The sequence below is a fragment of the Taudactylus pleione genome, unplaced genomic scaffold (assembly GCF_031769625.1).
Source record: "Taudactylus pleione unplaced genomic scaffold, aTauple2 ptg000538l, whole genome shotgun sequence".
Classification (NCBI taxonomy): domain Eukaryota; kingdom Metazoa; phylum Chordata; class Amphibia; order Anura; family Myobatrachidae; genus Taudactylus; species Taudactylus pleione.
This window is the reverse complement of record NW_028284940.1, coordinates 108,917-125,953: the sequence shown is the minus strand read 5'-3', so window position 1 is coordinate 125,953 and position 17,037 is coordinate 108,917. Positions and strand designations below refer to the sequence as shown.

General features: G+C 43.1%; 1 protein-coding gene across 3 annotated transcripts in view; it reads left to right on the top strand.

Annotated features, from left to right (window-relative positions):
- Positions 1 to 16,615, top strand: part of KLHL12 (kelch like family member 12) — a 60,398-nt gene extending 43,783 nt beyond the window's left edge. For all 3 annotated transcript variants that reach the window (XM_088451146.1, XM_088451147.1, XM_088451145.1), the window contains exons 8-12: positions 10,167 to 10,362; positions 11,296 to 11,454; positions 11,546 to 11,644; positions 11,738 to 11,924; positions 15,813 to 16,615. In XM_088451146.1, coding sequence (XP_088307272.1) covers positions 10,167 to 10,362; positions 11,296 to 11,454; positions 11,546 to 11,644; positions 11,738 to 11,924; positions 15,813 to 15,939 — 768 coding nt within the window. In that variant the 3' untranslated portion in view covers positions 15,940 to 16,615. The remainder of the gene's footprint in view (positions 1 to 10,166; positions 10,363 to 11,295; positions 11,455 to 11,545; positions 11,645 to 11,737; positions 11,925 to 15,812) is intronic.
- Positions 16,616 to 17,037: the final 422 nt, after the last annotated feature.

Below are 17,037 nucleotides of genomic sequence, written 5' to 3'. Positions count from 1 at the left end.
AATGGTTGTCGTTTGAGAGTACCTCTGCGAGGCTGTTTCTGAAGGTAGGTAAAAATCTGGTACCTTGGTTATTCACCCCACAAATGGACCCAGGAAAGGCTGAATATTCACTGGGAGGCAGATCCATGTAACCCAGAAGTAGGTCCTGGCCATGTGGTACATTGAAATACTCTCCAGTGTAATTGATATACTGGAGAACTGGGTATTCACTATGTTTACTCTCTGGTAGCGGTTTCTCGAGGGTAATTAGTTACAACTCATTGCTTGCACTCCGCTTCAGCCATATGGATTGATATATTGTTAGAGCATGTGATGCAGTGGGAATTGGTATGAAATACCGTCGGCCGCATGGCCGGCGGTTCGATTCCCGTCAGCGGCAGCCCGGCAGCAGCAGAGTGCGACGCAGCAGAAGCCCGACAGCGCTGGAAATCCCGATCGTGGTAAGTATCCACTAACCTAACCCTCCTTAGGGGTGCCTAACCCTAACTTCCCCCCCAAGTGCCTAACCTTAACCACCCCCTTCCCCGCTGCTTAAACCTAAGTCCCCCGGGGGGTGCCTAACCCTAAGTCCCCCCCGGGAGCCCTAAACCTAACCCTCCCCCCCCCGCGTCTCCCGGCGTTGGGGAAATGCGGCCGTCTACATCTAGACGCCCGGCATTTCACCCTTGCCGGGATAAGACAGTCGGGAAGCCGGCTGCCGGTATTTAGGCAGTCGGCTTCCCGATTGCCTCCCATGCAGTGTGGCTATAAAGTTCAATGAAAGACATCCAGGCCTTACAAATTTAGATTTTAAAGTCCACTGGGATAGTAGGGGATTATGGTCCTGACTAAGATGTATACAGTATTGCACAGCTGCAGGCAAGCGGCTGTGCAATACCTGAGGGAAAAAGATACCTCTATCGGACATTGCAAATCCGAGTGCTGCGTCCGAAGATGCTGCATTAGGTCAACATCGCAACTATTGGTTGCAATATTTGTAGCATCAACCATCTGAGTAAGCCAAAGCTTACTCAGAGTGGACACCACCTTCCGCTTGCAAGGCCAGGAAATCTGCATCCTTCGACGCAGACTCTGGCCTCTGCATTTCCCTGCCACCGAATGGTGCAGCCTATCAATCATGCTGTGGCTTGAGGGCACTGCAGTCAGACGGGACTCATTCTGAATGTGCACATACGTTGGCGCTCCACCATCGGAAATGTACATAAACCAACGGCTTTACATACTTCAGAATCAGGCCCTAAATATTAGATTTTCACGATTTTTCTGATTATAAGGCTGCATGACAGTGAAGAACTGTTGCTGATAACTGCCTAAATGTGCTATAGCCCAGCAACACACACTGCAAGTATTTTTAAAAAGGATAGATAAACTTATTGCGTCTGATTTTGTGTGTTTCAATCACCAATTAAAAACTAAAATATTTTATGTTGCTAAGGACGCTGTACAATAATGAATATTAACCCATAAGGGTAAGGCAAATTCTACCCATTCCACAAACAATAGTCTAGCCTTGAGTATACAATTTTTCATGATTACAATAGAAGTCATTTCAAAAACATTCAAGCAACCACTCACCAATCCATGAAAATCATTATCTGTTCCATTTGTGTCCAGTAGATCTGGTTAGTAGAGCGGCCTGGCAGGGCCATTGCCCGGGGCGCTGCAGCATAGGACAAGCTGCTGAGGCCTTTTACCTTCATCCAGATGATGCTTGAGACGGCCGAGGGTTTTATTTGTTGCAGCCATTGCTATCTTACAGCTCCTCCTAAGTCCTGTCCCTTGCTACCTCTTCTTCCCTCCCAGCCCGGCAGGTAGAAGCTCCGTCTCCTAAATGAGGTGCCGGCTGCTGCAACTTATAGAATGGTGGCTCACACTGGGGGGGGGAATCGCTCTGGGGATTGTGTCCTGACCCACACCTTCAAGAAGATATCCTCGGTCACTATTTGAAGGGAACTACTCTGTAGGCAGGAGGGATAAGGAGATGGATGGAGCAGTGCCCCAGCAGGGGGTGGGGATCCCCAGTACAAGATACAACCCTGACTCCTGCTGCTTGCAATGTAACAGGAGATGGGAGGGGTAGAGCTGCCACAGTCCACTCTTACTCTTATTCAGTCTGTGAGGTAATAGAGACATTAAATTATATAGTATTGCCCCAGTATGTGTCTGTGTATATATGTGTAACTGTATATGTGTTTGCGTGTTAAACAGCCCTTCTAGTCGCGCCCAGCTTTGGCGTGACTTGGTAGCGCCGAGCATCTTTTTGTGCGACTTTTTACCTTCAAATAAGTCTTATTCACACAGCGATATGAATAGGTAGCACAAGCAGCTTCTGATTAAAATGATATATGGTATGCCTATATTCTGTGAGCGACTGCGGATGTATCTGCATGCGAAATGTTATGTTACAGTATCAGCGGCTGTAACATAGCTTTCGTATGCAGATACACTCACAGAATATAGGCATTCCACATATCCTTTTAATCAGAAGCTGCTTGTTCTACCTATTCGCGTCACTGTGCAAATAAGCATTTGAAGGTAAAAAGTTGCACGAAAACATGCTCAGTGCTACCGAGTCACACGAAGCTCCCGCATTATGTGTAGCGCACGGAGGATAGATGTATGTGGACATGTCTATAAATGATTCTGTGTAAATATATATATGTATCTGCGTAACTGTATATGTATCTGTGTAACTATATGTGTGTCTATAAATATATGTCTGTATATGCTTGTGTAAATGTATATATGTCTGTATAACTGTATTTCTACTTCAGGTCCATAGGGGTCCACAGGGTTGACCTTGGGGTACAGCTGGATCTGGATCCATGGGCACCACACATTTAAAGCTTTTGCTGCTCCCAGGATGCACTGGGTCCATCCTCCTCTATACCCCGCCCCAGCCACAGGCATCTCAGTTTTAGTTGGTGCCCGGCCGGAGTCGGCTCACCTTAGCGCAGGGGGGCTGCTTAGTTTTTTAATTACATTTGTTAATGACAATGCAATGCTGTCACCCCCTGGGCCTCAGACTGTTAATCCATATATGGGGTTCCCTATGTATATTCAGTGTCCTCCGGTGACGCAGCAGTCATCATTCCCTTCCAGGGTCTCCCGCAGGCGGGTCAACCACCATGGGTGGATGTGTTCTCCAGTTCAGTCCAGAGTTTGGCTCCCTCATCTTCAGCCTTTCAAACTATGTTGCGTAGTGACAAGCCTCAGAAGGCGTCAAAATGCACTGTTATGTTATCCCAGTCTGCGCAGCTACCAGACTCAGATGCGTCCTCGGATGACGGGGAATTGCCTAAGGACTCTGATTCTGATTCCCCTGCCCGGGAAGTGGAGAGGAAATCTTCCATTAATGTGCCGGCATTGGTGCGCGCGGTGCGGTTCATTCTTGATATAGAGGATGATGCCCCGGCCCCTAAGTCCAAGTATCCAAATTTTAAGCAGGCAAATGTGATTTCGGCTGTTTTTCCTCTCTGATCAGCTGACTGATCATATGGTGACGTCCTGGCAGTCGCCTAGTAAGAGGTTCCAGCCGCAGAAACGTTTAGTTATCCGTTTTCTGCAAGTCATTGCAAAAAGTGGGAAACCCCACCTGCGGTGGATTCTCATGTCACTTGCTTAATCAAGAGTGCTACCTTACCTATGCCGTCCATTTCATCGCTAAAGGATCCCACGGACAGGAAAGTGGAGACTTGTTTAAAATCAATTTATTCTTTCTCTGGGGCGGTGGCCCGTCCGTCCATGGCCATCTCTTGGGTGGCTAAAGCCATTGAGAGCTGGGCGAATGTACTGGAAGATGCTTTTCCTGAGGAAGCTCCGGAGGATCAGAGAGCTTTAGTTGGACAGATGAGGGATGCCACTTCCTATATTGGAGAAGCGTCTTTGGATGCCAGTCTTCTGACTTCCAGAGTTTTGGCAGCAGCGGTCTCTGCTCGCCGGTCTTTGTGGCTTCGTTCTTGGAGAGCGGATGCGGATTCCAAGAAGGGCCTGGAGGCCTTACCCTTTAATGGGGAGATTTTGTTCAGCCCTGACCTGGACAAAATTGTTGATACCTTGGCAAAGTCTAAGTTGGCATTTCAGCCATCAGCAGCTGTGCCTTCTAAGGCTAGGATCTCAGCCTTTCGGTCCTTTCGTACTCAGCGTAAGTCCAAGGGTCGGTCTTTCCCGAGGCAGTCGTCAACCAAGGCTGCCCCTAAACCAAAGAAGCAGGCCTGGACTACTAGATGCCCTGCTTCCAAGCCAGAGGATAAGCTTTCAGCTGGGGATCCCAGAGTGGGAGGCCGACTTCTTCAATTCGCCCAGTGCTGGTGCAATACCACCACGGATGCTTGGGTACGAGAAGTGGTCTCTCAGGGGTACGCCCAGTCCTTCCGTCACAGAACCCCCCCCCAACATTTCTTCTGCATGAGTCTTTCTCAGGACAAGACCAAGGCCTTGCAGATTCAGGAAGCCATAGAGTTCTTGCTGAAAGCAGGGGTGGTTCCCGTTCCGCTTTCTCAACGCGGGACGGGTTACTACTCTTCTCTATTTCTGGTTCCGAAACCCAATGAGTCTCATCGACCTATCCTCAACCTGAAATCGTTGAACAAGTTCCTAAGAGTGCCCACTTTCAGGATGGAAACTTTGCGTTCCATCATTCTGGCTATGGAACCGGGGGAATCGCAAGCTGCCTGTGTACAGGTCCAGGACAAGAGACGCCGGCGCAAGCCTGGTGGACGCGCAGTCAGTGAAATGGACATTTCAGCTGGCGTATCTATTCCCTCCGATATCCCTGCTGCCTCGGTTCCTTCGGAAATTCAGACAGGATGGTGGCACACTTCTGCTGGTGGCTCCGGCTTGGCCCCGACGTCCTTGGTACTCCGATCTTCGGGGCCTATTCATCGACGTTCCGTTTCTTCTGCCTCAATGTCGGGACCTGTTGTCTCAGGTGCCCTGCCTTTACCTGGATCTGGGTCATCTGTCTTTGACGGCGTGGCTCTTGAGACATCCGTCTTAAGGTCCCGGGGTTTTTCCAGCTCAGTCATCAGCACAATTCTACAGGTGCGCAAGCCTGCTTCCGCCAAGATCTACCAGAGAGTGTGGCATACTTATTTTCAATGGTGTAAGTCCAGAAACTACGATCCTCAAGCGTTTCGTGTTTCTAGGATTTTGGCATTCCTTCAGTCCGGGTTGGACCTAGGCTTACGCCTAGCTTCTTTGAAAATACATGTGTCTGCACTTTCTGTGTGGTTCCAGCGTAGGATCGCTACTCTGCCTGATGTCAGCACCTTTTTCCAGGGTGTTCGCAGGATTCAGCCTCCCTTTGTTCCCCCAGTGGCCCCTTGGGAGTTGGCAGTGGTGCTTCGGGGTCCTCCAATTGAACCTCTTGAGTCGGTGGAACTCAAGTGTTTGACAGTTAAGACTGTGTTTCTCCTGGCGATTGCTTCGGCCAGAAGAGTGTCAGAATTAGGCGCGCTTTCTTGCCTTGGTCTCTAAGTTCCACATTAATCAGGAAATAGTTATGCCAGCATTTCAGTCACCTGATCTCTCGGCTGGTGAGGCTTTTGTAGATGTTGTTTGTACTCTCAAAGTTTATGTGGACCGGACTAGTTCCATTTGGAAGTCTGATTCTTTGTTCGTCCTCTTTGGTTTTCACAAGAGGGGTTGGCCTGTCAACAAACAAACTTTGGCCTGTTGGCTTCGTGTGGTTATTTGTGAGGCTTATTCACAGGAAGGTTTACCTGTTCTAGCCTCTGTTGAGGCTTATTCCACTCTGTCTGTGGGTCCCTCGTGGGCTGCTGGCCGTGGCGCCTCAGCTGTGTAAGGTGGCCACCTGGTCTTCCATACAGACTTTTTTCTAAGGTTCTATGCGTTTGACACCTTCGCCTCTATGGATGCATCCTTCGGGCGCCGGATTCTCCTTTCAGCGCCCTTAGTTGTACTGCTTTGGGACATCCCCAAGGTCAACCCTGTGGACCTCCTATGGACCCTGAAGTAGAAAACAAGAGATATGGTAAGAACTTACCTTTGTTATCTCTGTTTCTACAAAGTCCACAGGGTGCCTGCCCTGACGAAACTGGCTTCATATGGGCTGTGTGGCTGGTCACCGGTTTTCCGTCTCCCTTTCTGTGAGTATGGTTCTTGTGTGTTCCAGTCTTCCTTCTCTCTATTTTTTCCTCCTCCGGCCTTGGCTACTTACCAACTGATAAATAGAGGTGGTTCCTGCGCACTGTAGATTGGTGGTGAGCTGCTCACACTTGTAGGCTACCCTCTGTCTGCAGGTATAAACTCAATGACAAATAATAACTAAGTGATGGCTGGAATGTGTTCCTCTCATTCCCTCTATATGAAAAAATGGTGAATGCAATAAGGATCTAGTACAGATACTTTACTAGAAATATAATAATAATGAATTACACTTGAAAAAAATATTAATAGCAGCAGTATAGGCCCTCAAGATAACTTAGGAAATAAGGTAGCTTGTTTGGGGTAAAATAAAATGCATTCATAAAAATAAAGATAGAAATAGAATGGAAACAATCAAAATAGATAGTAAAGTCCCGAACTCTTGATTGTTAATTGGATGCGACAAAAAATTATTGAAATACGATCAGGTTCTGAGATAATACTCGTTAGGGGAGCTCATTGAGATGTCAATGTGTAGCACTGCAGATATTAACACAGACTGCAGCGTCCTGCTAGTTTGCTCAGTGCTTGTAAAAGTCTTGCACATACTGTTGCAGCTGGTGATGTTCTCAGCAATGGGAGATCACCCCCTTCTCAATTGGACCCTTTACTGTGGATGGTGGTAGGTGCTCCGGGCCTAGCTGGGTGTAACTGTAGGTCCGGTCACTGTGCTAAGCCTGGTCACAGGCCTAACACCGGGACCTTGACTCTACAGCTGGCCGGCTGTGGTCTGAGGGGGTTCAGTCGCGGCTACAAGCTCCACCGGAACTGATCGCCAGACGAACCGCTGCCTGACAGAGACTTACCCTTGCACTCGATCCTCTAAGGTGTCCTCTTCCGATCGCCTCGTTCCTTACCGTCGTCTTTCTTCAGGCGCCTTCTTGTGGTGATCCTCCGTACTCCCATGTGCGTGCGTCAGCCGACGAGCGCTCAGCTGTTTCTTATACCGGTAAAGAGCTGCTCCCTGAGCAAACTAGCGGGACGCCGCAGTCTGTGTTAATATCTGCAGTGCTACACATTCACATCTCAATGAGCTTCCCTAACGAGTATTATCTCAGAACCTGATCGTATTTCAATCGTTTTTTGTCGCATCCAATTAACAATCAAGAATTCGGGACTTTACTATCTATTTTGATTGTTTCCATTCTATTTCTGTCTTTATTTTTATGAATGTATTGTATTTTACCTCAAACAAGCTACCTTATTTCCTACGTTATCTTGAGGACCTATACTGCTGCTATTAATATTTTTTTCAAGTGTAATTCATTATTATTATATTCCAGTAAAGTATCTGTACTAGATCCTTATTGCATTCACCATTTTTTCATATAGAGGGAATAAGAGGAACACATTCCAGCCATCATTAGGTTGAGTCCCACACTTAGTTATTATTTGTACTTACCAACTGAGGTGCCTGTGGCTGGGTATAGAGGAGGATGGACCCAGTGTATCCTGGGAGCAGGAAAAGGTTTAACTGCGTGGTGCCCATGGATCCAGATCCAGCTATACTACAAGGTCAACCCTGTGGACCCTATGGACTTCGTAGAAACAGAGATACACACAGACACATAAGAGATATGTTAAGAACTTACCTTTGTTATGTCTGTATACCTGTATAAAGGTCTGTATATATGTAACTGTATATATACGTGCCTGTATAACTGTATGTGTATCTGTAACTGTGTATATATGTAAAGAAATGGGAAAGAGGAAAAGGTGCCTGATAGTGTAGTATATTTAGTAGGAAGATGTTGGACATACAACAAATAAGTTTTATGTGCGTACCAGATTTTTTAGGAGGAGTTGGTAGATATATTCCAATTATGAATATTCCAGTGTTCCAAAAAAGTGACCCGTGCAATGTAAATATATAGTAAAAAATGTGAAAAAATTAATAAGTGTATTAAAGAGTGACTAAAAAATGCTCTTAATAAAATTGATGTATATATATAAAAAAATTTTAATAAAATATGGGGGACTAAAAGGATAATAACAACGTGGGGTCTATAAAATGGAGGGGGAAGGTACAATAGATAAAAACACAATTACATAAATCGAGGTATATATTAGGTAAAGCAAAGTAAAAAAGCTGAATAAAAAAGTCCAATAAAGTGCTGGTGCAGGCGCTTCAATAGCTGCCTGTTTCTTAGTCCATATGCTGGTGGATGGAGGAGGTCCCTTTTTTGGGAACCACACATGTAGAAACCATCCGCTCACCTTCTCTGCGTCTCACAAAGACACGGCGGTTGGAATAAAAAATCTTAAATTTGGACTCATCAGACCAAAGTACAGATTTCCACTGGTCTAATGTCCATTCCTTGTGTGTTTTGGCCCAAACAATTCTATTCTTCTTGTTGTTCATCCTCAGTAGTGGCTTCTTCGCAGCAATACGACCATGAAGGCCTGATTCACGCAGTCTCCTCTGAACAGTTGATGTTGAGATTTGTCTGCTACTTGAACTCTGTGAAGACTTTATGTAGTCTCTAATCTGAGGTGCTGTTATGTAGTGGTTTCTGAGGCTGGTAACTCTAATGAACTTATTCTCTGCAGCAGAGGTAACTCTTGGTCTTCCTTTCCTGGGGCGGTGCTCATGAAAGCCAGTTTCATTATAGCGTTTCATGGTTTTTGCAACTGCACTTGAGGATACATCCAAAGTTCTTGAAATTTTCCATATCGACTGACCTTAATGTCTTAAAGTAACGATGGACTGTCGTTTCTCTTTACTGAGTTGAGTGGTTGGTGCCATAATATGGATTACAACAGTAGTCAAATAGTGGTGTCCACTGTGTACTAACCCTACCTCTGCACAACACAACTGATGGTCTCAAACACATTAAGAAGGCAAGTAATACCACAGATTGACTCTTCACAAGGCACACCTGTTAATTGAAAACCAATCCAGGAGACTACCTTATGAAGCTGATTGAGAGAATGCCAAGAGTGTGCAAAGCTGTCATGAAAGCAAAAAGGGGCTACTTTGAGGAATCTAAAATATAAAACATATTTTGATTTGTTTAACACTTTTTTGTTTACAACATAATTCTATATGTGGTCTTTCACAGATTTGATGTCTTCAGTATTAATCTACCATGTTGAAAATAATTTAAATAAACAAATACTATTGAATGAGACGGTGTGTCCAAACTTTTGAGTGGTACTGTATATGTCTCTGTAACTCTGTGTGTGTGTATGTATGTATGTGTGTGTGTGTATATAAAATATTATATATATATATATATATATATATATATATTAGTGTGTGTTTATGTAACTACATATGTGTCTGTGTATGTATATATATATATATATATATATATATATATATATACTAAAAACATAACTGTGTATATGTGCCTGTGCAACTGTGTATATATGTCTGCATATATGTGTCTGTGTAGCGGTATATGTGTGTCTGGGCAGCTGTTTGTTATTTAAAATTGTTCTACAGTATTTACTTTAAGATGCCGATCCAGCTCGGGAGGGGGGTAGAGTGCGCAAAAAAAAACTTTTCACCCTGGGCTCCACATGGTCTAGAACTGACCCTGCACCATGTTATAATCCATATATTTTGTATTGCAATGAAGAGTGCTAGGTAAAAGAGCGAATGCCTCAACTATATTCAATGCAGAGTTATAAATGTAGCCAATTATAGTACATGTACTCTGTTAGGTGATTTCCATTGTGATCAAATATAGAATTAGAATTATAGCTACTTATAGTGCATTCATGTACAACTGTCTACATTTATAACTCTGCACTTAACTTATTGTTACCTAATGTTCTCCAAGCAGCATACTAATTAAAGATATAATGCAAATAGAGTAGCTTTCACTATCGTCACAGAGTCATTGTTAATACTAAAAAAGTAAATAATTATCAACTCTTAAATTTTTTTAATTTACATTTTTTAAATAGTTATTACTGTCTTGTCATCACTTAGTTTTATTATTTTTGTTGATTAATTATGGAGTTATTGTTTTTCCATTTCCCATCTCTAGAGTATCACCCGTAAGCGCCGTTATGTGGCCACAGTATCACTCGGGGACCGTGTTTATGTTATAGGAGGTTATGATGGTCGATCTCGTCTCAGCTCAGTGGAGTGTTTGGATTACACCTCGGAAGAGGATGGCGTTTGGTACTCTGTGGCTCCCATGAATGTAAGACGAGGTCTGGCAGGAGCCACCACTTTAGGAGGTTAGAACTATATTGAGCATTGTGGTATAATCAATATATAAAATGCTGTGAAACCAGTTCCTGTGATGTACTATTAATGTTTATGCTCATAAATTATGACATAAGTTCTCACTAGCTATTTTGCACAGTGAAACTTGGATTGATATCAGATGTCACCAATGATTTCTTCAAATTAGCATGGGAATGATGGCTGAATGGCTTTATTCTAGGGCAATGTTTCCCAAACTCATTCCTAAAGGAGCACTAAAGGCGCACATCCACTAGGCGATATTAATGTGCGATTGCATGATTACGACATCATAATCGTGCAATCGCTCATTAATCGTGCACTATAATGTCGGAAACGACCAGTGATGCGCGCTCCTGCTGATCGTTTAAGACATCAATCATCGCCCGAACATGCCGGTCAATCGGGGATGATGGAGGGTGCCTACACTGAAGGACTAATCGTTCAGTGTAGGCACTGCAGGGTATGGGGAACGACGGTACGATCACGATATTGTAATCATACTGTCTTTCCCTAGTCGCCTAGTGGATGTGCGACTTAACAGTGCATGGTTTCCATTTTACCTAGCAGGGGCACAGGTGTATTCATTACTGGCTGAAAAAATTTAAAAGATCCAGAGGTGTAGCTAATTATTTCCCTTGAGATTCTGCGAGGAGACCTGGAAAACATGCACTTTTATTGCTCCCTGAGGAATGAATTTGGGAAACACTGATCTAGGGTATGACCTGAATTATTTATTTTCATAAAATATTTCTTTGTAATTGTTTAGACATTTAAACATTTCATTAAGAGGCTTATATTTCAAATCCACTTGTTTTCTTAAGATATATATACTTTGGATTTCTGATAAATTTTTTTATCTATTAGAAAAAGGACACTCCCTTGACTAATGAAGTTTTTTTTTGTTTTTTTTTTACCTTATAAAGATATGATATATGTCTCAGGTGGATTTGATGGAAGCAGGCGACACACAAGTATGGAACGTTATGATCCTAACATTGACCAGTGGAGCATGTTGGGTGATATGCAAACTGCACGTGAAGGGGCAGGACTTGTTGTAGCCAATGGAGTTATTTATTGTCTAGGTGAGAGGGGAAAGGGGCACTAATAATGAAATGCATTATAAACACTGTACAGCATTAGCTTCTGATTGTTTTTATATAATTTAACTTTCAGGTGGTTATGATGGCTTAAACATTCTAAGTTCTGTAGAACGATATGATGCTCATACTGGTCACTGGAGTCATGTAACACCTATGGCTACAAAACGATCAGGTACTTTTTTTCTTTTTTATGTTTTATTATTTTTTATAATTGTATTTAATGCCTAATTGTAGTTACTTAATACTGTTTGTACTACAAGTACAGGTGCTGGAGTGGCCCTTCTAAATGATCACATCTATGTGGTGGGAGGATTTGATGGAACTGCTCATCTATCTTCTGTGGAAGCCTACAATATTCGAACAGATTCATGGACTACTATGACCAGCATGACTACACCACGATGCTATGTTGGAGCCACAGTTTTACGTGGGAGATTATATGCCATTGCTGGGTGTGTACTGTGAGCTGTATTTTTTTGGTTATTTACCTTTAATTACAAAATACACCAAATGTCATATATATACAAAGTCAATTATTACCAATTAAGGTTAAACTTTCACTATGCAAAAGTGAACCCTTTAACCCTTTCAGTAGATGTTATGACAGTAGGCTTGAACAGTGTTCAGATGGGAATGAGGATGGAGCATTCTTTGCAATTGAGGACACAATCTATTTGTCACTGAGCAGATGGGCTCACTCTGCTTTACTTGTGGTGAACCAGTGGTGGATTAACTTGACTTCCTTAGAGAACAGGATACTGAATGAAAAAGTGCAGACCACTCCTCTTTCATATAACCTTCTTCAACCCTACTCCAGTTTTCTAGCCCTTAGGTGTTGCCATACCCTTACTAATCCTTAAATCTGTTTTTCTTCAAAAGCTGCTTACTTGCCACTCACTCTGTGTTATGCTCTTTCCATTGGGCAGTCTGTAATTGAGCCAGAAAGTGGGTTGTTATTTCTCATCTCCTGGACATCACTGGAGACTTGACGCATTCTCTCTTTTACCTAGCGCTCTTCATACTGGTTGCATTTTTCAGTTACCTTACATTCTTCCTGTCCTGGTACACAGGCGCATATTTCTTTTTCAGGGTCCATAGGGATCCACAGGGATACCATGGAAATAATGTTATTGGAGTGATCCAGGCACCAAACAGTTAAGCTTTCAGCTCCCAAGATGCCTCTGGTTTTCCTCCATATATACCCCAGCCACAGGCATTCAGTTGTTCGTTTGGTCAAGCAGGATTCAGACGTACATTTGTAACGGGACTGCTCAGGCAGTCCTAAGCTTTTTCCGGACTGCAACCGGACGTAAGGCGATGTCAGGCAAGTTGTTTCCTCGCTTACGGGGATTCGCGCGTGGCAGTCCTTGCTTCTGGCGCTGGAGACGCACCGGAAGCCACTGCAGTAGACTACAGGGGCTTTATCGTCTGACACTGGGGATTGGCAGCAGACTCTTCTGTTGCCATGAGGCCAGCGTACTTGATCGGTTGATGCAGCTTAGGGATGGTAGGCTCTCCCCCGGCAGCTCCTCCCCCGACCCAGACGCAGATCCATCAAAGGTTTTTGCCCGTCTGGGTCGCTCCTTCTACCCTGAGAGGCTCACAGTCCACTATCGGTGCTCTGCTGAAGCGATTTGGTCTCAGGAGGTTTTTGGGTCAGTCGCAGAAATAAGCGCAGGTCGGTCCAGATCCAGTCTGACAATGCGACCACACTAGCCTATCCCAATCGTCAGGGAAGCATGCACATAGTCATGCAGCCATGAGGGAAGTGACAAACATTCTGGTTTGGACAGACAGAACCTCATCTTCTGGCTATCTCTGCAATATTCATCCAGGTAGTCCTCAATTGTTAAGCGGACTTCCTAAATCGGCAGAACATACACGTCGGAGATTGGGTTCTCCTTCTGGGGGTTTTTCAACTCATTGTGGACAAATGGGACCTACCAGACATAGACATCATGGAATCACGTCAAAACCACAAGGTCTCCAGGTACCGTGTCCAGGAGCAAAGACCCCTCAGCCGCCTTCAGGGATGCACTGGCAGTAAGATTGATTGGACTTCGTGCTCTTTCCTCTGATTTCCCTCCCCCAAGAATCCTCAGGAAATTTAAGCAGGAAGGCCTAACATTAATACTAGTGTCTACTGCTTGGCCTAGATGTCATTGGTTCACTGACATATGGAAATTATCCATAGATAGTCTGTTTCCTCTTCCTCTGTGGCCGGATCTGTTAGTGCAGGGTCCCTGCCTGAATCCGGACTTACCTAGTCTGTCCTTGACGGGGTGGCTCTTAAGGCTTCCATCTTAAGAGCCAAAGGTTTCTTCAGCTCTGTGATTTAAACGATGCTTTGGGCACAAAAGCCTTCCTCTGCCCACATGTTACAGAGTTTGGCATTCTGTTGGGTGTGCACACAAGAAAGTATGGACTTTTTAGTCATAAGTATGCCCAATTCTTGGGAATGAGAGTGATCAGGGTTTAAAATTTCTGCGACCCAATAAAGACAGATTTTTCTGAAAAGTAAAGAAGATTAATCTTTTTGTTGTGTTCGGCCCAAGTCTGTAGCTCATTGCATAACGACGGTGGTTTACCAGGCCTATACTGCAATTGGGGAGTGGAGTAACCTGTCTTTTTTTATTTGAACCTCTGTCTAGTTTATTTTAACTTCTTGAGATTGTAACTTTATTACTACTATTTTTAGTTTTTAGATATACAAAACTAGGTGCGCTTTTATACAAATTCTATCCTGTGTAAATATTTGCAGCTGACAACTGAGCGCTTCTGTCTATTCCCTCAACTGAAACAAATAGAAAAGAAACTCTGTGTCAGTATAAACACTCAGGATTCCCAGAACCTGATATTAACTGTGAAATTCTTACATACAAAACTGAACTGCAGTTCAAAAATAAAATAAATAAAACACACATTTATACATATATACTACAACAATTGCCTCAATACATTGCAACATATGAATGTTATCAATGGTATGTGAATAGATCTTAAAAATTCTCTGAAAGCTCCCAAACAGCACTTGGAAAATGTATATCTCTATTAAATTATGAAAGATCTTATATTCACCAATCCAGACACCGATCCATTGTCTGGATTGGTGAATATTACATTCAGTCATTTTAATACTGTCTGAAACCGTTCAATCCGTTGGTAAAAATCGTTCATCTGACAGATCTGACCGTGTGTATGCACCATTATGCTGCGCATACACGGGACGATTTTCCTGAATGATATGAATGATAACAATATCGTTCATTTTTATGCAGTGAACGATCGACCAACGATGTGCATTCCTGCATGAACGATATCTATGGTCGACTGTACATGCAGGCCAACTTGGACGATTTTGTTAAGATTTGCCTGTAAAGACATAACTTCACTGAAATATCTATCATAGATATCTATCAGTGTGTACACCCAAAATCATTTGCCCTGCACTACAGAAAAGTTGGGGAAATCTATCAGCGATATCTTTGGTTGTGCAGGTTGTACCGTGTGTATGCTGCATTAGATTTCAACTCTTATACATGTAACTGAAATATATAATACATTATTACTATGTTAAGTTACATACATATCTCTAGCACAATTGTTTTATTTACACCTGTTATATTAGATCTTAAGGGGTGACCCTTTTTAAGGTCAGGCAGCAAGAGCACCTATAGGGGCACTGCAGGGAGATTTACACACCTAACCCCACTGTCTGTCTCTCCCTTGAAATATAGCAGTAAAACATTTTTACAGTGAAAATAATAATCCCTTTTTCTTCAGATGCAAGGGGACTGTGAGCCATTTATCAATGGGAGGGAATAATTCCTAGAATGAGACTTTTGTCTGCTAATTGCAGGAAGTGGTTTACAGTTTAATTTGTGCAACTTGTTTGTTATATATGCTCTAAGGTGCTTCGTACATTTTTATATAAGTAGTCTTTTTTTTTTTTTTTTTTGTTACATGAAATTTCTGTAGATTTAGATGAAATATGATGTTATGGTAATGTACAGAACATGACGCCAAGAGGATTTCCTGCACTGCATAAATCACATTAATTTTGTTATTTACTGTTTAAGGTAGATGCCAGGAGTTTCTTGAAGAATGAAGGGCACCAAATGATTTAAGATATAGAGTAATCTTTTAAACTCTAATAAGAAGAATATCTCTATAATTTCAAACAGTATTACATGATCCTATTGAATGTGCTGTTTCAAATTTAGCATATTGTTTTAGTAACCCTTGTATAATTCTGTTACAACATGCAGTTGAAGGGAACAGGTCATAGTTTGAATAATGCTGCATTCAGTTTCTGTTTAAGTGAATTGTTTCTTTTTCAGTTACGATGGGAATTCTCTGCTGAACAGTGTTGAATGCTACGATCCTGTTATTGACAGTTGGGATGTGGTTACATCCATGGCCACCCAGCGATGCGATGCTGGAGTGTGCGTCCTCCGGGAAAAGTGAGCACAAAAACTGATGCTAGGATTGATCCACTTATCACTGCCCTGCTAGTGTCTGTAATATGCAGGGGGAAAATTGACCTTTTTGGTTCAAAAACTAAAAACATGCCTCCCACTGCCAAGGACCATAGGAACTGTCAAAGGCAGAGGCCATTGTAAGCTGTGAAACTGGAGGTGCTTTACCACTGTGCCTCGAGCAGTTGTGACAACATGAGTTCTGATATCAAGCCACATTTCAGCAGGAGAAGAAAACTGGTCATTACCACTGTGCAAAAGTGTCTTTGGATGGAGCATTGCTGCAGGTGTTAACTATCTGTCACTGAGTCAAGGCTTGCACTTTGTATGCTTTCACAGTAGTCAAGTGCCAAGGTAGGGAGGCAATGTGATGCAAACAGTCTCGAGGTCTATTACACAAATTTCTAAGCACTGACATGTGTATAATAAAATTGTATTGTGAAAATGAAGAATTATTAAAAGAATGAATTGTTATACTGTAGCTGATGATGGTGGTGCAACCTGTGTGTTATAGTGCCATGGGACATAATTTGGGATCTGCAAAACCCTTGTTTGGTAGTTTTATTACATTTCAGGAGAATGTGGGATTTCTCATTGTCCACTGATATTTTTTGTGATAATCACAAATTGAACAAATTGCTGAAAAGTGTATTAATAAAAGGCTGACAAAACTGATGTTTCTTTTTTGTGGTGTCTGAGTTAATCATATTTGTTATATAAACCTGGAGGGTTGAATCAGGTCGAAAATGAACTTGCTTCATCCATAGTAAAAGTATTAGCTTTATAATGTATAAAGGGATATGCCTAGGCCAAAGATATTTACCGTATATACTCGAGTATAAGCCGAGTTTTTCAGCACAAAAAATGTGCTGAAAAAGTACCCCCTCGGCTTATACTCGAGTCAAGTGTAGCGCTGACCGGACGGAGTTCGGTCAGCGCTACACACTGCCAAACACACAGCCGCCGGAGCTGGCAGCTGTGTGTTTGGTGTAATCAGCAGCCGCTGAGAGCCTGTCAGACTCTCAGCGGCTGCTGCTGCTCCCACTGCAGGAGCCATCTTCCGGCTCCCGCAGTGGGTGATGGGAGA